At 41.4% G+C, this 21,997-nt stretch overlaps 1 protein-coding gene across 1 annotated transcript; it reads right to left on the bottom strand.

Moving 5' to 3' along the window:
• Window positions 1–101: 101 nt before the first annotated feature.
• Window positions 102–21,268, bottom strand: LOC125878584 (anthrax toxin receptor 2-like). Its single transcript, XM_049559878.1, has 17 exons — window positions 20,883–21,268; window positions 20,260–20,331; window positions 18,079–18,150; window positions 17,815–17,896; window positions 17,385–17,489; window positions 15,207–15,275; window positions 14,000–14,080; window positions 13,846–13,906; window positions 11,129–11,224; window positions 10,156–10,225; window positions 7,045–7,123; window positions 6,659–6,754; window positions 6,408–6,458; window positions 3,753–3,845; window positions 3,476–3,649; window positions 3,288–3,368; window positions 102–262 (listed from the first exon to the last, which is right to left on the bottom strand). Exons 1-17 carry the CDS (start codon window positions 21,005–21,007, stop codon window positions 224–226), a joined length of 1,446 nt encoding a protein of 481 aa, XP_049415835.1. The 5' UTR covers window positions 21,008–21,268; the 3' UTR covers window positions 102–223.
• Window positions 21,269–21,997: the final 729 nt, after the last annotated feature.

The following is a 21,997-nucleotide window of genomic DNA, read 5'->3' as shown; positions in this document are numbered from 1 at the left end:
AAACAAGACAACTGAATAATGTGTCTTTGGTTTGGTTTTGACTGATGCACCAAAACAAACAACAAACAACAGATTAATAAATGCAATAAAAACAGCAGGGAATAAGTAAAGACATTTATTTACAATAGACATTGAATCCAAACAATCATCTCTGAGTGTACATTTCAGTCATCTTTGGCCATAAGCTGGAATAAAGTGAAGTGTTGATCCTCGTGTTTGAACATCAGTGACTCTGAACTCTGGTGAAGTTAATGCAGCGGCCCTGGAGACAACACAAGACAGATGCTACAGTCAGATGATGATCACACTGAGCAGCAGATTTTAATCAATATGATATAAAACAGCATAAACAAACCAGAGGTGATGCATGTGTTACGTGTTAAATTAAACCATGTGAGCCATTTGAGGATCCCTCCTTGACTTTGAGAAGCACCGCCTGTATATTAAGACGGTTGATGCATTTCCACTCCCTCCTACTGTGCAAAAATGAAGCCAAAATATCCCAGATACAGCGGCTGCCTCCTTGTGCTCCTCATCTAAAATGAGAGTCTGTGCAGTAGTGATTACTGCAGTATCAAGTTAATGCCATCCAACCAATCGTGAGCACATCAACTGGCACAACCAGCTGTCAATCATGATGTCAGACTCCCATTTTCAGAAACCATCACTGGGAAAAATTTATTTGATGTGTACTTCGATCTTTTCAACTTCAACTTCAACTTTCAACTTTATTGTCCCCAAAGGTAAATTTGCTTTGCAGGTAGGTAAAAAACAAACACATAAAAAAACATAGAAAGCACATTCACACAAGTTTTGACACGACACTGAAGGGTAAGTACACAAATACCCTGGGGGGCGACTGAGAGTAGAGTGTAGAGTGCATCATAACTGTTCATTTTTTAAAATTTAAATTAAGTTGGGTAATGGCTTGTGTTATGAAGGAATTTTTCAATCTGTTTGATTTAGCCTTTGGCAATCTGAATCTCTTGCCAGAGGGTAGGAGTTCAAACTCGGCATGGAGAGGATGATCAGGACACTGTATGACATCCTGAGCCTTAGATTTTACCCTCCTGCTAAATATTGTAGGCAGATCAGGTAATGCAACACCAATGATTTTGCTGGCAACTTTAACAATGTGTTCCAGCCTCTTTTTATCTCCTAGTGAGAGGCTGCCAAACCAGGAGATGATGGCAAAGGCCAGGGTTTTAGTTGACCCTAGTGATGGCCAGATGAAGCCTCATGAAGCATTTTCTTTATTTTCTGAGCACACTAGATGGCGCTTTTTGTTCACCAAAAGGTGAACCGAACTGCCATTCTTTGAGACTCTCTCTTTAAACCAAGAGTGCCATCTAGTGGGCTCAGAAAATAAAGAAAATGCTTCATGAGGCTTCATGAGGCCATCACTAGTTGACCCCTCTCCTGTCCGCTAACATAGAGGGGGTGGGGTTTATGATCGCTTTTGCAGCCAGCCACCAGGGGGCGATGTTTTGGCTTCACTTTTGGGTAGCTGTCATGTTGTCCATTTTTATATACTGTCTATGGTTGAAATGTAGCAGCATTACAGCCAACAACATGGAGAAATAAGTGAAAAAGAAAGCGAAAACAGAACCAACAAAATACAGTTAGCATCAAGAAGAATATGTTTTAGAACAGTGGTTCCCAGTTGGTGGGTTACAGTCCGAAAGTGGGTCGTGGGAACATTTCGAATGGACCGCAAGTGACTCAGGAACGTGTCAAGTTTGTCAAAAACACACTTAATTTTTAAGTAGAGTGAATTTCTTTTTTTTTTTTTAAAGATTGTTTTTATTGGCTTTTTGCCTTTATTGACAGGACAGAGGGTGAAATGGGGAGACAGAGAGAGAGTGGGGACTGACATGCAGCAAAGGGCCGCGAGCCGGATTCAAACCCGGGGCCGCTGCAGCGAGGCAATGCCTCTGTACATGGGGCGCCGGCACTATCCACTACACTACCGACGCCCCGTAGAGTGAATTTCTGACACAGAGCTTTTATTTTGAAGTGCTGTTTCCTGATGTAGAGGGAGTGGCTAATGGATAGCTACTTAATAGAGACAGCAAGCTAGCTTTATGACATGTCCAAGTGCAAGTAAGTAAGAAATCTGGACCAGTTGGGAACCAGTGTTTCAGAAAAATAAACAGTGGCATTTTCTATGCATGAAGGAACTTGTTAATGTTTGAGCATCGTGCCTGCATCAGAAGGACCACAGGAACAAAATATGACGATAAATCATCAAAATCAAATCAGCAACCATTGTAATAAGAAAACAATCCTATAACACTGGAGGTTCTGTGGCCTATTGAAGCTGAGTTTGGCGACACACTGTAAGTGTTGATATTGAGATTTATTTAGAACGACTCTGTGTGTGCAGTGAGCTGTTATTTGTTGCGTAGATAATTAGAGGGGGGAGACAGGGCTGTATTATTTTCTGTAATTATTTAATCAAATCACTGTGCAGTCAAGAGGGTGGATCAATTTTCTAATCAAATTAACTGGCAAAAACATTATTATGTCTTGGCGGTTGCAGACAGTCTGGCAGGAATAAACAACTCTATGAGACGGTTACCTTTCTACCTTTCCACTGGGCCCTGCTCCCAACATTAACAGTGTTTTCTTGTGTCTGCTTAGTCTAATGTTTCAGGTTTTAATACACTATCAACCAAGTTGTATAAATGACACAAGCTTGTTTGGTATGTTTTATAGGTTTACTGGATTATGATCTGTGGGGAGAAGTTCTTTGTCGTTCTGCCTGGATTGTTGGGACTATCTGAGCTGCTTAATCAGGGATAGTGAAAACAGGTTTGCCTCATTATGTCCTGAGAGCAGTGAGGGGCTGGGCACTGTTAAGATGAAGGAGGATAGGTGAGACAGTCCCACAGTAAGTGACACTGTATTACATAAGGTGAGCTCATTGGTATGTATGGGTGCCCACAGGGAAACTGTGATGACTACAGTAACTCTTGCATTAATGGTTTGTTAATTATTTTGTGTGATTTCAGTGCACACCCCCTAATTAACTTGGCAGGTGGTAGATTCCAGTGCCATTCACTGAGGTGGAGGGGAGCCTGTTGTGAGGCAGCAGCTTTCATTACCATTTTGTTCCAGTAAACGTTTTGTTGATAATGTTTCCTGGTGCCAAACTACCTCATCTGCCCTTTATATGAGGCGGTGGCACTACAGTCTTTCTGTACTCTGAATTGATAAACAGCAGTGTTTTCTGTCATTCAAGGGGTTTAATTGTTTTGGGGGGAAACACTGCAGATGTTTCTCACCTTGTCCTGAGGTGTCGGCCTCATGATCGCCACTCTGTCGTACTGTCTCCTCAGTAATGCCCGCAACGCATCAAAACGCCCCTGAAGTTTGAATACAAGTTCAAAATGCAGATAAAGAATGATATACATTACATTTATCTGCACATATGTGATAAAGTCAGTGGAGATTAATAAAGTTAGAGTCTCACCTTGATGGGAGTGTACCATTTAGACTGTGGTGGGGGGGTGTAGACTGGAGGAGGGCGTGGAGGGGGTCGGGGCATGAAGGGCTCATCCGCTCCTTCAGGCATAGTGACCACAGCGTTTTTGGCTTTCTCGAGCCGTGACCCTTCCTCTGTGGACCCCATCTGCCCCCAGCGCACCTGTAGACCACGTGTACAAATGACAGATGTCACACTGTTTGTTCTTGGCAGATGATCTGTGTTTGTTTGTCAACACCTAACTACATTATGTATTTCTATCTACCTCCATGCGTTTGATTCCTCCAGCACCTCTGCCTCCATAGTACGAAGCGTCCACTGTAGGCCACCTGTGTTTGGGCGAAACATCTTCTTCCTCCTGGAAAACAAAAGTACATTTAAATAAAGTTTGAAAGAAGTTAGCTCGCCCTGTGTAATATTATTAACCTTTTAAATGATAGCACATAAGAGGTGCGTGTGTGTTTGCTGCAGCCTATCAGACACAGCTGCAGTTACTTAGACAGTTAGGTCATTTATTATATCGTGTCGTGCACATACATAAGTGCCCAGCCCACATGGACTAACGAGACCCTGAGAGTACCACAGAAATGGTTCCCCTCCTAATGCTTGAAATGCAGCTCTGATTATCCAACCTCAGATATGTAGAACAAATTTGCTAAAAAATGTAGCTCTGACATCATCATATAAAAAGGCAATAAAACACAAATTGTCCCTGTTTACACCCGGTATTAACATCTTGGGTGATCGGATTAAGAGTGGACAGCTCTAATTACCAAGGATTTCTCATTTGGCAGCTTCAGCTACTCCGTCCTTACCTCCCTTCCTCGCATCTTTCTCACACCCTACCTGGGTGGAGCTAAGATGTGAGTGGGAAACGCGTGTGAGGGGAATGAGGCGACATGTTAGCACAATGAAAATCACCCTATTGTGATGTCACCCGATGTGTTTTCAATGTGGGTTGAGAGCCAAACACTCAGACCACATTCAGAGGTGGCCCAGGCCACACATGGCCACATTCTTTCAGCAGTCCGTATGCTAATGTGCCTGCGGCCACACTGACGCCTCTGTGTAGGCGGAGATATGTCATCATTACATGTCAATTGACTGTCAGTTGAAAGTGTGAAACAACAACAGATGTGTCACAAGGGAGTCAGACATCTTGGGTGGTTTGTTCTGCTGGAACAAGCCAAGGATTAGACCCCATGTGTTTAGACTGATGAAGATGAGGGACAAAGACCTTGACACATAGGAACAGTGTGTCAAGGTCTTTGTAAAGTTCTTCATGGGAAGTGCTCTTATTCATCATCATAATCATCATCTTCATCATCATCATCTTCTTCTTCTTCATCATCCTCTTCATCTTAATCTTCATCATCATCATCTTTTTCTTCTTCTTCATCATCTTTTTCTTCATCACCGTCTTTTTCTTCATCATCATCTTCTTCATCATCATCTTCTTCTTCTCCTTCTTCTTCTTCATTATCATCATCTTCTTCTTGTTCATCATACTCATCGTCATCTTCTTCTTCATTATCATCATCATCATCTTCTTGTTCTTTCTTATCATCATCTTCCTCCTTATCATCATCTTCTTCTTCTTCATTAACATCATCATCTTCTTCCTCTTCTTCATCATCATCATCTGCTTTTTCTTCTTCCTCTTCTTCATCATCTTCTTCATCATCTTCATCATCATCTGCTTATCATCCTTCTCATCTTCTTCTTCCTCATCATCATCTTCTTCAGCGTAATTTTCTTCATCACACTCATCATCATCTTCTTCATCATATCATCATCATCATCTTCCTCCTTGTCACACTCATCGCCATCTTCTCCTTCATCATCATCTTTCTCTTCGTCATCATCATGATCATCATCATCTTCTTCCTCCTCCTCATCTTCTTCAGCATAATTTTCTTCATCATCTTCTTCTTCTTCATCATACTCATCATCTTCTTCTTCATCATACTTATCTTCTTCTTCATCATCATCGTCGTCATCTTCCTCCTTATCATACTCATCATCTTCATCATCATCATCTTCTTCATCATCATCATCCTCATCTTCCTCCTTATCATACTCATCATCATCATCTTCTTCATCATCATCATCATCATCATCATCTTCATCATCATCATCCTCATCTTCCTCCTTATCATACTCATCATCATTATAATCATCATCATCTCCTCCTTCTTCTTCTTCTTCTTCTTCTTTTTCTTCTTCTTCTTCTTCCCAGCACAATAGACAGACAAAGTGCATTGCTGCTTCCCGCAAGTTAAAAACATCACGTGGTCTTTGCAAACAAAGACTGTGCGTGCCTGTATGTAGAGCAGGTAAGTGAGATCCGACCACAAGCGGTTACTCCAGATGCATGTGGAGACACATTCTAATGCCAGTTGTGAACAGACAGACTCTGAGCTGTCCACCCATCATCAGATCACCCAAGACGCATGTTAACACGAGGTGTAAACTGGGCCTTTGTCTTTGATCTCACTGAAACCACTTGACAAACAAAGCCTCCTCTGTGCAGGGAGACAATAAACCTGCCTGAACTCAACTAGGCATGATTGAATTTTGGTTAAACTGTGTTTCACACGAGGCTCTACACTGAGGCTGCTTTTCATGAGGGAGTATGTTTGTAATTTAGGTTTGTACCAAACATCAAGAGAACATCTTTATACACGAGTGAGTGACTTCTACTCCGATGAAGGCTAAAAACCGAAACGCACTGGTCTCTCTATAAAGTTGCTCTTTATAGCTGCTGATGCTGGAGTTTGACCTCGTCAGATGTGTGAGGTTGTGCCAGAAATCCTTACTCTGCTTCTTCACTGCAGTCAATGCCAAAATGGCAACATGTAGTAAAACCCAAACGTCAGAAACCTGCTGTGGTAACATAAGAGAAATGTGGTTTACTCACAATGACAGGAGGTGGAGGAGGTGGGCGAGATGGGGGTGGGTCTCTGATCACCTGTAAGAAACAATACGAAAACACTTAACACTGCCTATGGACAACGAGAGTAGCAGTGTTACCACAGTAACCCAGGTCAAATTGCAGCACTTAAACTTGTGGGCTACATCCATAAATAACAATAGCACTGGATTATGGTTCATGCTTCCACGAGGCCAGGGTTGGACATATACATGCACATTCATAGACTGTAAACTCACCACTGTGCAGCAGAGAGGCCAGAACCACCAAAATAAAGCCAGAGCCACTAACAGCAGCAGAGCCAACAGCAACCAGAGCACCCAGGTCCCATCTGACTGCAATAAACACACACTAATCAGCTACACTCATTACACCATGCACCTGGAGATGTGGTTATGTATCTTATGTTATCATTACACTGGCACCGATGACAGAGCCATACCTATGTCCTTACTCTGAGATACTTTTCCTCCTTAGCTATTACGGAAAGCATGATGGGTAAAAGACTGTTTTGCTCTACAAGGCAAACTGCAGCTGTTTTAATACTGTCATGATTTTATTGTAGTTATTGGCAACCTATCAAGGAAGATGGGCATTTTTTTGGTACTATAAGGCTGATACTCACACATGTTGTAGCATAGATGGTGATGGGACTGGAGATGTAGGACTGCCCATTGTTCAGGCTAACCAGCACTTCAATTGATCTGCAATTATTAGACAGAATCAGAAGAAGAAAAACTTCTTGCACACGTACTACCAGCTGCAAATCGTGTTCATTAAGCCTTTAACATGGAGGTAAATACAGTGAGGATCATTGTGACAGGGTGCATGTGTTTGTTTATGGGGGACATATGGATTTTTAATGATTTATTGCTATTAAATAACACCCTAAAATCAAAAATACATGTTTTCCTCTTGCCTGTAGTACTATATATGAATCTAGATTGTTTTGGTGTGAGTTACTGCGTGTTGGAGATATCGGCTGGAGAGATGTCTGCCTTCTCTTGTATATAATGGAACTAGATGGTGCTAAAAGCGCCCGAAAATTCATTTGAAAAACTTAACAGCAATGTCTCTCTCCAGAAATCATGATCCAGTTAGTCGAGATAATTGACAGATCTTGTTGTGAGCAGTTTCATGTAGGAACTACTTTCTTTCAACTGCACCACACCTGCCAATCACACCACAGAGGGAACCAGCTAGCTCACCTAGCACCACTGAGCTAGCTAATGTTTACAGCACATGAGTAAATATACACTTCCTTCTGCATGGTGGTGTAGTCTGGTTGAAAGAAAATAGTTCCTCCATAAACTGCTCTGAACCATGGCCCCAGGTGTCGGGGCCCCTCGCAGCCTCCATCTGCAAAATGTTCCTCAAAGTAACACATGCCAACCAAGAAGAGACTCAAACTCGAGACACAAAATAGCTACCAAAAAACACAGAACGACCAAAAAAAACAAAGACATGAAGCTCAGCCTGAGATCAATCAGGAAGACTTTCTTTGTGCTCATCCATTCACAATTCTCTCCATCCCACTCCCACTGCTTCCTCTAATCAGCTGACTATGGGTGTTCGCTCTTCTAGTTATCCAGTCGAACTTCGCCACAATGTCTATCAGCCAATCAGGATGCTACCACAAAAAAATTAAGGCTGCTCTCTCCTTTGCTGCTGTCAGCTGAACTGTCATGCCCTCCTCCACCTCGTTCACCTCCAGCCATCGTATCCAGAGTCCAGGACAAGCTCGACAAAGGCTCATTGCTCTGCTCATCCAGATCATCAGCACTTCTCCATCTTCTTCACCTCTACCACCACCAGCATCTAGACCCCAGGGGGTTCCCTATTCGACTATGGATTCATCACCCTTCTTATATCATACCATCTTGATGGGGTTTTCATTCTTATGTGACCATGTTATAAATATTCTTTTTACTATGAAAGCTAGTCTCTCCTGATTGAAATGAAATTACCTCCAGGAGACACAAAATGACACGTGGATGCAAAACTTCCACAAGATGACACAAATCACCACTCACAAAATTACCACAAAGACACAAAAAATGTGTCAAAAAAAGAGGCAAAATCACCACAAAGTCTGTGTGTCTTGCTCCTATATCGAAGAGGTATTGGGCCTTTTGCATGTCTGTGCTCAGGGGCCCATTGTCTCATAATCTGCCCATGCTCACAATAAATCTGTGGATTATTTTGAGTATCCAGGTCATGATTTCTGGAAAGAGACACTGCTGTTGAGTTTTTTTTAAATCTTTCTTTTGGCGCTCTTAGCACCACAAGCTGAGTGCCATGTGGTTCCATTATATAGACATCTCTACAGCCAGTACCTCCAACAATCGGCAACTCACACCAATACAATCTAGACTGATAAACAGCACTACAGGTAAGAGCAAATATATATATTTGATTCTGGGGTGGACTGTCCCTTTAAATGGTTAACAGCCACAAAGTGTGAGAAGCACTGCCACATAGCTGTGTTTCTTGGTAATCTTGTCAGATTCCCTGTTGACCCTCTTACACCATCAGTGCCAAGAACATTGACTCACTGGAAAAGGAAGTCTTTGCCATTCATATTCTTATCATTTTTAAAACCAGACTTCCTTGTTTTCCCATTTTAGTTATTGTTTGCTTCAAGCTTTTAAGACTTGGACTCAACCGAGCTTTGTCCCTGAGAAATGATACAACTATGCCTGAGTGGTTCAGTGAGGAGGGAGTGTTAGAGTGGGTGAGGCATGATGGAAAGTGAGAGGCGACGGGGGACAGATAGAGAGTGGGGGGAGAGAGAGGGTGCTGTTTGAAGCCGGTGAAGTAAATGTAGCTTTGGCTCACTCTCTAAATGCCACAGAGATATTCTGGTCAGACTGGCTTCAGTTCATCCAACACTTTGAGCTGCTGATAGTTCTACTGTAAACATTGTTCTTGTGTCTCTCTCTGCTACACACACGACAGATATTGACTTTCTAATTTCAAGCTCTTGTTTTTGCACAGGCCTGGTGATTGAAACTGATAAATCTGGCTTGCAGAAAAGCCATTCAACATGTCAGTATTACTTTCACACAACTGCAAAGGAGGCCTTAATTATCCATCAGCATTGTGAAATGTTTCCTCACATTAGTTGATGATGCTTTTTCTTTATGGGCCTGGGGCGAGCCTGTGTTGTCAGAGAAATGCCTTCTTAGTGATGCTATAAAGTGATGTCATGCCGAATTATTTCCCCGACCTGGACTTTTCTTACACAAAAATTAATCTCTTCTTCTATTTAAGGTAAACACAGGCTTGGTATTGGCTTGCCGGTGAGAGAAAAGGCTAATGAGGCACGGAGATGCTCATGACTCTGATATTTACAAGTATTACTTAACAAACTCACAGCCTTTGGCGATAACTAACTTTAATCACGAGGGTTTTACTGCGCAACAAAGGAAGAAGAAAGAGAAAAACAAGGACGGAGAGGATGACTATTCTCTGTGTTCAAACACGAGCGTGGTTTCTCAGCTGTGGATTAAGAAATTCTTGTGGCTACTGTTTTATTTTGCGGGCAACTGCAACAATACGCCATTATATTTACATAACAAGGACCAGAATGCTAAACTGTGACTGTACAAAAATTTAATTGTGATTACATTTTTTAATTGTTTTTTTGCCCTTGTGCTGACATCAAGACTTGCAGCTTGTTTACAGCTCCACACAGTTATGAGCACGTTGTGTGTATGCATGTGTGTTGACTTACTGTCCGACCTCGTGCAGAACAGGAGCTGGACAGAGCAGATAGCCGTCTCTGACTACTTTTGGCTTCTGGTCTGAGAAGAAACAGAAATAAACAAACTTTGAGAGGTGCTATTGCCTATAAAGGAAGGATTTTTCGACAAAAACATCACAGATATTAAAAAAATACACACAAGTTACTAATAATTTAGTTGTTAAAGGAAACAAAAAAGCATCACGTTCACTTGCAAAACAATTTTAGCCTCTTTGTGCACTCTGACACACTGTTTTTTGACTTTTTAAAGACAATCGCTCATGGATGGATGATCTAATTTCACACAATTATGCAAGTATTTTTAATTGCAATATATGTTCAGACTTTTTCATGTGTGCATTTTCCCCCATAAGACACATTACACAGCTGTTAAAGCGACACATATGAAGATAAACACGGATAAAACAAGCTGGTTTGAAGAAGAAGAGGAAATTCAGACACAGTCATGGGTTATCCCTTCATGTCCTCTCAGAGGATGTCGATCTGTTAATAGTCTAACGGGACAGAGAGCATGTCCTCGCTCCCTCTGCTCCGTCTCATAATGCATCCTCTGTTCTCCGGCTGAAGTCAATAAAAAGCAGCCACTGTTTGTTCCTGGTCGTCGTGACTCTGACTTTCCACTGCCGCACAGACATCTGCACATCGTATCGCATTTCACTTCATAGATGTTGTTATCAGATTATGCTGTTCATTATGATCGTAACATGGACCCTAGGAAGAGTAGCTGTTGCCTTGGTAACAACTAATAGGGATCCAAATAAACAATAAACAATATTTGAAAGTGTGTTGCAGTAAAAGGGGCACACGTTTTAGCTTCATTGGTAAGTAAACATTTAAAATAGGTGCATCCTTAGCGTTAGCATCCAAAGGCCAGCTGTATCAGCTGACTGCTGAGCACAACTGTGTAGGACATGAGTGTGTTGAGTGTGTGGCATTCACTGACCGTATCTGTTTTGATCGACAGTGAGGGAGCAGAGTATGTTTTCTGTCCTCTTGGATCCACTGAAGCCGCTGCCCCTCAGCACCACGTTGAAAGACTCTAAGAAACATCAGACACATGACACAACTGTGACATAGCAGCACATAAAAACAGCAATCATTAAAGCTTTACTATGTGGGATCCACCCTGAAACAATGTTCAGTCCAGTTCAGTTCAGTTTATATTGGTCGTTTTCGTCTTTATACAACTCAGATACACACAAGAAAGATATATATTGAATATATGAAGTATTCTTTTTAAAACTATTCCACAAATTAAATAATTTAACTGTTATATATCTGTTTTGCATTTGTTCTAATCTTAGTTTTTGTTAACATACAAGCTCCTCTTACTTCACACTGACCCCAACTTGTGGCTACAGTCTAGGAGCATCTTATTTGTTTACTTTATACATTAATTGTGCAGTTTTAAAACCCACCAAATCTCTAAATTTGAGAGCATGTGAGTGTATAAATAATTTGTTAGCTAGTTCAGTGTATAGTCTCATACAAAAGCAATCCCTCTAAATCACTTATAACCCACTAGAAGTGTGTAGTGGTGGTGTTTTTATCTGCAGAAACTTTGCCCTCTGCCTGTATTTGCTTATTTTATTCTTAGTTTGCTGTGTTCAGGAAGTTCCTGCACACAGCCCAAAGGTAATGTCAAGCTCTTATACCACGGTAGAGAAACTACAAATATCGCAGACATAATGCCACAAAATTAAAATTATAGCAAAAAAGAGTGAATCTGGGGTTGGCTTTCACTTTCACTTTTGCTGTAACAGTAGCCAACAAAGTATACCCTGCAAAATATACCTTTAAACAGCAAAAATGATGACTGGGCCAATTAAAGTCAATAACATAAAGAGTCTAGAGCAGTTGACATTAGCATGTTAAAATGCTCACAATGCTAACATGCTCATGTTGGGTAAAATGTTTACCATGTTCACTACTTAAGTTTAGCTTGTTAGCATAGGTGTTTCTAGCCTATTTTTGGGGGGGCTGAAGCACCCCTAAACTGAATCCCAGCACCCCTAAAATTTGAGAGATTTTTTTTCTTTTTGTTTACTTATGACCTTTTTTAACAAGCTAGAAAAGTGTCAAAACCACACAGTACTTGGTTCAAACATAATATTTTAACAAAAAAAATACAGCAGCTCCACCCCATCCCTCCCACCTTTCCCCGACTCTGGCTCTGAGTGCTCTATCTGCACAGAGCAATGCGCTGCCTTCCAGAGTGGGTGATATGCAGTAGTGGTGTAAGTAAGTATCCTGGCTTAAACCAGGATATGTGGCACATTTCCTAACTTCTACCACTCAAAACCAACACATTATTCTCTTTACCAGTCCTCATTTTTGCTGCATTTAATCGTAGGTCACTGTTAATGTTGTTAGGTAGGAGTTAGCTGACATTTTTTCTAGCTAGGAAACGTTACAGGTGCCCAGTACCACTGTCCTCTGTTTGAATTGGAATGAGAGAAGCTAGATGTTGTGTCATGTGCACGTGTTAATATTAAAGCCAAGGTGCTCACTATAGGGGGCTGGTTTACTCCAGAAACATACATACTGTTTATGTGCATGTTGAGGAGCTGCTGTATCAAAATGAGTTGTCTTCCACCAGAAATTAGGGTTACGATATGTTTCTTTTATGATTCCAATCCAGCATTTAAATAACCTTTATCAGATTTGATGGTTTAGTCACAGACTTTCCCAAAAAGTGTTTTTCTTTCCCAAATGTGGGAATGAAATTGAGTTAAAATGTACAAAACGGTGAAATTTATCTCGCCTGGCCAGGCAGCTCTCTGGGTGCTCAGCACCCCTAAACCTCTGATCCTAGAATCGAAACTAATTAACATTCAACAAAATGTACAGCTGAGGCTAATCGGACTGTCATTAGTTTTGCCGGTAGCTGGTCATTAACCAATTTAATGGACAAATCTAATTGTCCACCTGATGATGGCGCTAAATAGCCATCACTGTCAACCTCATAGTGAAAATAGGAAGTCAAGGGAGCACCAAAGGCATTAGGCTTCCTCCTGCGGGGACCATGAGTGTTTCCACAATACTGAAGGATGTACTCAGTGACAATCCCACAGTGTAGAAATACCCCTTTACAAGTAAAAGTGCCTGCATTTAAAATTTTACCCAAGTTATTCTATAAAGATACTGGCATCAAAATATACTTAAAGTACCAAAAGTAAAAGTACTCATTATGCAGAGTGGCCCTTTTCAGAAGAGTAGTAGCCCAATACTAATATTAATACACTTAAATGTTACATAATAGTAAAAGTGGTGCTAATTTTAACTACTTTATTTACTTTTTATATTTTTCCCACTACAAAAAAATAGTCTTTTCTTAACCCATTTTGTATTATCTGAATCTGAAAAGTAACTCATAACTAAAGCTGTCAGATAAATTGAATGGAGTAAACAGTACAATATTTCCATCTGAAATTTAGTGGAGTAGAATTAAATATTAATAGAAAATGGAAATACTCAAGTACAGTTACCTCAAAAGAGTACTGTACTTGAGTGAATGTACTCGGTTACATTCCACCACTGCATTTCCATCACTGCTGTGGAGACACACTGCTAGTGTGGCTAAATGCATTTTACATAGTAATATAACTTATTTACATCATATTTTTTGCTGCATTATTGAATTCAAACATTACAACTTACCATTCACACAAACACTCGACGGCTCTATTGTGAAAACATCTGCACATGTCTGCTTCAGGATCTGTGTGGAAGATACAGACTCAGGTTGTAAGTGTGATGTCACTCTCACACTGCGTGCTTGTTAATGTTTTTATTACATGTGACGTGACCTCACCGAGTTGACGATGTCTTTGAGGGCATGAAACCCGGACAGCACTGGGAAGACTTGTTCTGTGCCGTCTGCTATGTCAGCAAGCTGAGACAAAAATGAAAAGTTTACCCTTCTTCAAAATCATTTAATTTTAAGAGCTTATATATGAAGAACTTCACATTTCGGTGTTAATTCTCACTGCCTCTTTGGGAGGTCTTCTGCCTGTTTCACTTCAGTGCTTCAGCAGCGTTTAGGGAGGGAAGGTCTGTTTCTAGGAGATGAAAGCTCTGGACAGCTGGCTGAAGCTTTCATCTCCTGCTTTAATGATAGCAGAACAGGAAGCCTGCCTGGCATTATTTAATTAGAGAGTGATGTAATTACTTCCTCCTCAGACCACAGAGTACACTCGGTCAGTAACCGGGCAGAGGGACGCCTGCACCCGTGGACTACTGAAAACTTTCCCAGTCATGAGTTGTACAATTGTGAAGCCATTCAGATATGCTTATTAATACTTGTTATACAGATCATTACTGTCACAATAATATCATTAAGGCTACTGCAACAGCACACCAAACAGCACTAATGCAGGGATGATTTAGGGTGGAGACTGCCACTTTAAATGAAATATTGTAGTATCATATTTCTCAACAAATGTAATTAAAGTCCTTCTCTTTGCACTGTCGATTTTATTATGGATGACCTAGTGTCAACACAGTGAGCAGAAGACATTCGGGCTCATTCTTATTCAGCCTTTGCTTTCATCCTTTCATCCTTCTTTGTTCTGAACACAGTGCTCCCTTTCAACAACCTGATACCTGCACAGGAAGAAGTCAAAGTCTCTTCAAGGATATGATAACTCAAAACATGCCGCCTTACAAAAATTATTCCATGTTTTTACATAAACCAAATGCAGCATGAACCACAAACTATAAATCCCTGCCAGCTGCTCACCACTCTGTCCTTAGGAGGTTTCAGTTGGACTCAAACAGACTAAGCAATGAGGTCAAGGTGTGTTAATAAATCTGGGCCAAGAACAATAGCCCATTGAAGCTCTGACCACAACCTAACACACGCTGACACACAAAACACAGAAAGCCAAATAAAACCTCAGTGTTTGAACAACCAACAGTATCAGGAGCAGCAGAGAGATGTGTACTTTCTCACAGTGCTGCACGGCTCTCAGAGGCAAATGAGTGAGTATAAAGAGAGAAAAAAAATGAAGTCCTACTACCTGTTTTTGGTCAAAGTCCATGACCCCGACACAGTACACTCTGGCTCCAAACCCTCGGGCTTTGTCAGCCTGGGAACACAGAGAGTGAAAGTCCTGAGTCAAGTGCTGCTACTGACACACTGAATCCATGTTTACGATCAGTTATCATCAAAGAAGCAACTGTTAAAGTTCAGTTCAGTTCAGTACACTTTATTTCCATTTCCACTGTGAAAAGTTGTGGATGGTACCAATGGAACCGTTCCCTACCGTCCCCATTTTTGGTCCACTCTCTGTTGGGGTACCTAGCACACAGATCTGGTACTAAAAGGTGGAGCTGTGAACACTGCAGTCTGTTGATTGGTCAATAGAGGACGGTCACTCTGCTCAGAGCTGAGTTGTGGCTGGTTTTGAGACTCGTGTAACCACTGTTCATACCGTGGAGAGTTTTATTAGTAAACTGTAACTATAAAATGAAAGGATGTTTTGCTGCCTCTTGAAGCAGCTGGAGTCGGAGAAAAAATAACTTAAAGCTATAGTTGGTAATCCTGTTCAGAAACACTTCTTGTTATATTGGATGAAATGGTCCTTCCACCCTGAGAGTAGTCAATACATAATGTGTTCAGAAAAAGGAACGAAAAAAATCCGACCTCTGTGGCAGCTGCAGGCCTGTCAAAACTATGACCAATCCCTGCCATTCGGTGCAAATGGAAAGAACCAATCAGATGCCTTCATGTCTCGTCGTGCCCGAGCCGCCCTCTGTCCCTCCCTCCCTCCTCCCTGCGTGCACTCATCACGTGTCACCATTGCCGGAAATATTCAGCACTCCTCAGCAGAAATACCGAGTTAGCAGGAGTTTGCTGAACAATGGCAGAGAAAATGCAGCCAAAAGTAGCACTTCCAGTGTTACTTATCACGGCTCACCCCGCTAAACAGGCTGAGAAGAGAAAGTCGGAGGCAGAAAAGGCTGCAATGAAAAAGGCTTTGGATAAAGCGAGAGGACAAACCAGACGTCAACATCGGTGCAGCTTTTGGAACAGTGGCGACAACTGAGGGAGCTGAAGGGCCTGAAAAGTGATGCAGAGGTTGCTGTCTTTCTGTTGGACAGGTAATTATTTGTTTGCTTCGGGGGGGAGATGACACAATGCTGATTAAGATGACACAATGCTGATTAAGCCGATTGGCTCCTCTAACATCTTGCGGTATTTTTCAATATATATCATTTTTAGTATGTGTGTCGACCAGCGACATTCCAGCGCTGGCGCACAGGAAATGCTTCCTCACAACAAGAAGGGAGCGGGAGGACGAGCGGAGAGTGTCACAGCAAGAGGTAGAGCGCAGGTAGAAAGTGAAAGCAACATGGTGGAGAAGCGGCCGAGACACGGTTCAGAAGTGGATCCTACCACAAAGAAAAAGCCTGGACGTTTGGCTGAAGGTTAGCAAAGAAGGAAAGTGACCGACGGAGAATGCAAACAAGGATTTGTATTGGTATCCTGAAGGAAGAAATTGGGCTGAGGGCAGACATGGATGTTGCCTTGCTGCTGTTGGATAAGTAAGTGACTTGGTTTATAATTATATTATGAGTAGTATGTGTTGCTGTTACATGTATTGGACCTAGTACTTTATTATTTTCTTGGAAATGGTGCTATGAACGTAATGTAATGTTAGCAGCCTGGTGTTCGCCACGTTGTGTAGCATTGTGTACACGGTGTGTAGCGAGTGTTACTCTGTGTACACGGTGTGTAGCAAGTGTTACTCTGTGTACACGGTATGTGGCGACTGGCGAGTGTTACTCCGTGTACACGGTGTGTGGCAACTGGCGAGAAAACAATCTAGTCTGATAAATAGCACCACAGGTAAGAGGAAAAATATATTTTTCTGGATTTTGGGATGAACCGTCCCTTTAAAACTCACCATTTCCAAAACATACTAGTAGGTTAGATATTTTTCTTTTTCCAAGCAGCAACTGGCTCAGTTCACCCCTTGAAACTGTTATTTCTTGACACTGAGTGTTGTAATTCAGTAAAACAACAGAGTAATTTGAGCAGCGTGAGGATGTGTCAAACAACCTTGATTTTGATTGGGCAACACTGAAACACACTGATAAAACAATAATGGAGAAGAAAACACAGAGACACATCCAAAAAATACAAAGAAGAACCATCATAATTATCATCCGTGAAGTGTGTGTGTGTTTAATACCTCCTGGACGGTGAGTTCATAGGGGAAAACCTCCAGCTTGCCATCAGTCAAAACAATGATGATGGTGGATGAGGGCGAAGTTTGTGTCTTCATCTGCTCTGACACCTGAGGAGTGGATGTTGACACACACTCAGTGCAGGTCACACACACTGTGCACACATGTAGCTTTGAAATCAAACTGACACTAAAAATGTTGTATGTTTTGGATTGCTGAAACATTCTCGGTTGCCAGACCTCTACTGCTTGAAATATCTGCTTAACATATCATCTTCTTTACTTTTTTATCTAAGAGAATAAATCAGTATAGTATGACAAGGTTCAAGGATCATAACACACTGAAGTTTTTTGGTTGTTCAAATGTTTTAGAGTAGCTTTTACAAAAGCAAATTTAGTGGGTTAACAATGGTTCCTGATGGATGAGTGTACCTACCGCTATCAGGCCCTCGTGCATGTAAGTTTCACCAGCAGGTTTAATTTGGCTCAGCTTCTTCAAACCATCATCTATTTTATACCTGTGAAGCCACATCACAAAACACAAGTTAGTACAACACAGTTAAAATAAAGGCCGATACGAGTCCAGTTTCTGTGTGATCTGGTTATCTGTGTTTGGTTGTTTGCTTTTCAGTTTGGAGGAGGAGGAGGGAGATGGGTCAGGGGAGTGAGGCAGAGAAGGACAAAGAATAAAGGACCGTACCTGTCTCCAGTTAGTGGCAGTATTACGACCGCTTTGGCTGAAAAGACGATGTAGGAGACCCTCATCCTGGGACTGAAACACACACACATACAGCAAGCTTGTAAATCTTATCTGCAGTATAAAAGCACGTAAAATCTGAAACCAGGTTTGTATCTTTTAAGGTAAAAAAATATAAGTGGGTCAGGTACTCGTGTCAACAGAGAGGATTCCTGTAAGTGCTAGTCTTGGTCTCGTCCTGAACTTGACCACATTTGTACTCAGTCTTGTTTTGGCTTCATACAAAGAGGACTTGGGATTTTGTAACAAGACCGGTCAAGACCACAACTGTGAGGATATCACTTAACTGCCTGTACAAAAATGACTGTTGAATAAAGATGGTTATGTTAATTCCAGATCCTTAGTAGAAAATTCCCACATAAAATTGACTTCTGCAATGCTTTTTGATAATTTTATCAAGACATTTCTCATGATATATTAGTACTTACACACATATACAGTATGACAAACCACAATAAAGAACAATAAAGAGGAATCTTGGGTGCTTTTATGGGAATTTGGGATCCTCAAGATAATTTTTTGAGGAGTGCCTATGGTGTGCATGTTCCACATTTTATTGTTAATGTGTGATGCAGTGTCGGACTCAAACTGGTTTGGTCTTGGTCCTAACTCAGTCTCACCCTGCCTTGGTATTGGCCTTGCCTCAGTCTCGATACACTCTGGTCATGGTCATGACTTGGTCTCAGTTTAGGTGGTCTTGACCACACCACTTATGTATTACTTTGCTTTTGACTGGACCAAAAAATACATTTCCAGTAATGTTGTAAACATCAATCGTAATAGGATTACATGAAATAAGATAACAATGGCAATGAAAGTGACATAACATGACATACAATGACAATGCATAATTATCCCTGTATTTACTCTTTTTTTTAATCTGTATTTTGTTGTTCTGGTACTTACTGTTTGCAATGATAGTAAACTTGAATCTAATCTAATGACATTATACGACATGACAAACCATAGCCGCCACAATAAAACATGACACAACATATATACTGGATGGATGGATGGATACATCAAATCAAGCAGTCTGGGCCACCCACTTCATCAAGTTAAAGGTAAACTACATGTGTGAGGAGGGAATAGTCCACCTAAGCCCACCTTTAAGGTCAACATTGACCTCCATGGTAGCCTAACTAGTAGATTGAGCAGTGCTAGCTACATGAAAAAAAATCTCCTGGCTAAATTCGAGTTGCTACAGCTGTTAACTGAGGGTATGTCAGAACTGCTGTCCGCTCTCCTTTCGGCAAAGTAGTCTACTAGTGGCGGGGAGTGAGGCAGAGGGACTGTGGGGTGATAAAGAAAATAATCGAATACATTACTGCATAGCAACCGTCTATACACAGGCAGCTGGGAGGGCCTGTTTCTTCGTAAGAAAATGCTTTAAGAACATGTTAATAAAAACAGATTACATTGGGATGTGTCTACAATTTTCATATTGCCATTGGTAAATACTTTATAGAAGCAATAGCTCACCCCAGGCCTTTACATAACAATACATAACATGACGAAGAAGATAATGTTGCATATTCTGTTACTGATCCCGAATCACTAGACAGCACGGGGCAATCTTGATGCTTTTCTCACCCACTGAAAACTGAACCCCTAACCTCGCCACTGTGACTTCCTCTCTCTACCCTCCAGACTGTGAAGGGGTAAAGGACTGCCTGTTGTGGTCAGCACCACCTTCAACATCTGGCTGAATGATTCTGCTCATATTTAGCAACCCCTCATTAAACCTAAAGATATCACACACACCCTCTGCCCCGTTACCCAGAGGGGTTTTGGAGCAGTTGGTGGCCTTGTATGATGTCTGCTGCCCGAAATAGACGTGGCCTACTTTCTACTCGCTACTACTGTTTGTACTATAATTTAAAGACCTATTACGACTCCTCTGTGTATAAAAAGTCTTTTTTTCATCACTTTAAATATGACAGTAGTTCAAATTCCATATGCTTGGATGTCTGTGAAGCGCTTTTTCACTTGTTTTTGAACTGAGCTATATAAAGTTTTGTATTATTGCATTTTTCTGAGGCTATTTATGGTATGAAAATCCCAAAAATCTAAGGAGGAGGGGATGAGAGGAGAAGAGAGGGACACAACAGCCTTTTTGCTTACCTGACAAACCTGTTGGTGAGCTGCTCCACAAATCCATAGATCTCATGCCAGTGTCCAAACACACTGCCTGACCTGCAAAAACAGGCAGCACCAGGGTGATAAATAACACTCAACCACACACGAAGCATCAACAACAAGATTTAACAGCAAGCATGCCTGACCTTGACGACAACAAGGGTGTATACAGTGGGAGGTGTATGGATGAGGTAAACCAGATATTTGTATGGCTTATATTTTCTGCATTTCTGCCAGTATATTCTGTTGTTGCATATAAACTGAGACCAGATGATGTACTCTGTTGTTGCTGGAGAGTCTATCAAGAACTTGGTTTGTTAATAATTAACAACAAAGTACACTGAGAGGGCCTCTGGAGGCTGTAAAAGTGAACTTTCTCCAAGTGTACACATTAAACACTGATGTTCAGAGCAGAAAATATTAAAGTAAACTCAGCCAAACCTGCAGTGAAGCAGCAGAGTAACATGGGAACTAAACACAGCCATACATGGAGAGGACAGAGTCAAGACTGTCTCTGCACTTAGGTAACAAATATTAAGTTAATATACTGGTCTGTCCCTGTTGGCTCCCTCAAATAAACACATGCAATGCAAACTGTATTCACTCACCTGTCTAGGACAAAATAAATATCAAACGCTCCATCACAAGAGGCGTCCTCGCTGTCATGCGACGATGAATTCACGCAAACACTTAGAAAAAGCAGGATTTTGCAACATATCCATATCAGATCCATATTCCATGTGTTTCATATCAGCAGTGTGTTTGTTTAAAAAATGAAATCCCAAAAATCAGCAACTGTGAGTCTGTCATCATCTTCACAGCATCAGCCCGGTGGTTCACATGTTGAATCACTGCTGGGTGGAAACACAGTAGGCTACATGTGGGTTCTCTGACAGCACTCTGATAATGAAATAAACGGGGCAGGGCTGCTACAGCTGCTGCACACCACTGTCACACAGCAGCAACACACTCAGAGCAGGACTTCCTCCAGGATCCTTCAAATTAAACTGTAAACATCAGTGCAGAAAAATACTACCACTACATCCTTAATAAATTATTGTACATCATGTTATTTTCTTTTTATAATTCTCATTTGGGCAGATAAAGGACAGTTGCATATGGCACCTAAAAGTAAAACAGCTGTTAATAACAATAATAATAATAATAATAATAATAGTTTATAAAGATACAGAGGGATAATAAAAAGACAATAATAATGATACAATAAAGAAAAGTATAATGCTACAATGTCAGATTCTAATTGGACAGTATAGTCTACATTTTCAGGTATATCTATATATGTACTTTTATCTATCTATCTATCTATCTATCTATCTATCTATCTATCTATCTATCTACCGACCTTCCAACCAACCAAACTACCTACCTACCTACCTACCTACCTACCTACCTACCTACCTACCAACCAACCAAATCACACTGCACTCACCTACCCACCTACTGCCTGCCTGCCTGCCTGCCCACCTGCCTCCAACCAACCAACTACCCTGCCTGCCTACCTGCCTACCCTGCCTGCCTGCCTGCAACCAACCACCAAACTCTACTGCCTGCCTGCCTGCCTGCCTGCCTGCCTGCCTGCAGCCAATCAACCAACTGCCTGCCTGCCTGCCTGCACTACTGCCTGCAACCAACCAATCCAACCAGACTGCCTGCACTGCACTGCACTGCCTGCCTGCCTGCCTGCCTGCACCCACCTACCTAC

Source organism: Epinephelus fuscoguttatus, linkage group LG18, assembly GCF_011397635.1.
Source record: "Epinephelus fuscoguttatus linkage group LG18, E.fuscoguttatus.final_Chr_v1".
NCBI classification, from domain to species: Eukaryota; Metazoa; Chordata; class Actinopteri; order Perciformes; family Serranidae; genus Epinephelus; species Epinephelus fuscoguttatus.
This window is presented reverse-complemented; position numbering and strand designations above follow the sequence as displayed.

What these genes read in the sequence shown, in the direction of transcription:
- LOC125878584 (XM_049559878.1), bottom strand. Translation starts at nt 21,007, where the DNA reads ATGGATCTGATATGGATATGTTGCAAAATCCTGCTTTTTCTAAGTGTT. An exon ending in ATTTATTTTGTCCTAGACAG is followed by an intron (nt 20,332 to 20,882) that starts GTGAGTGAATAC and finishes CTGTTTTTGCAG; the next exon opens with GTCAGGCAGTGTGTTTGGAC. An exon ending in GTCGAGTGTTTGTGTGAATG is followed by an intron (nt 11,225 to 13,845) that starts GTAAGTTGTAAT and finishes GATGTTTCTTAG; the next exon opens with AGTCTTTCAACGTGGTGCTG.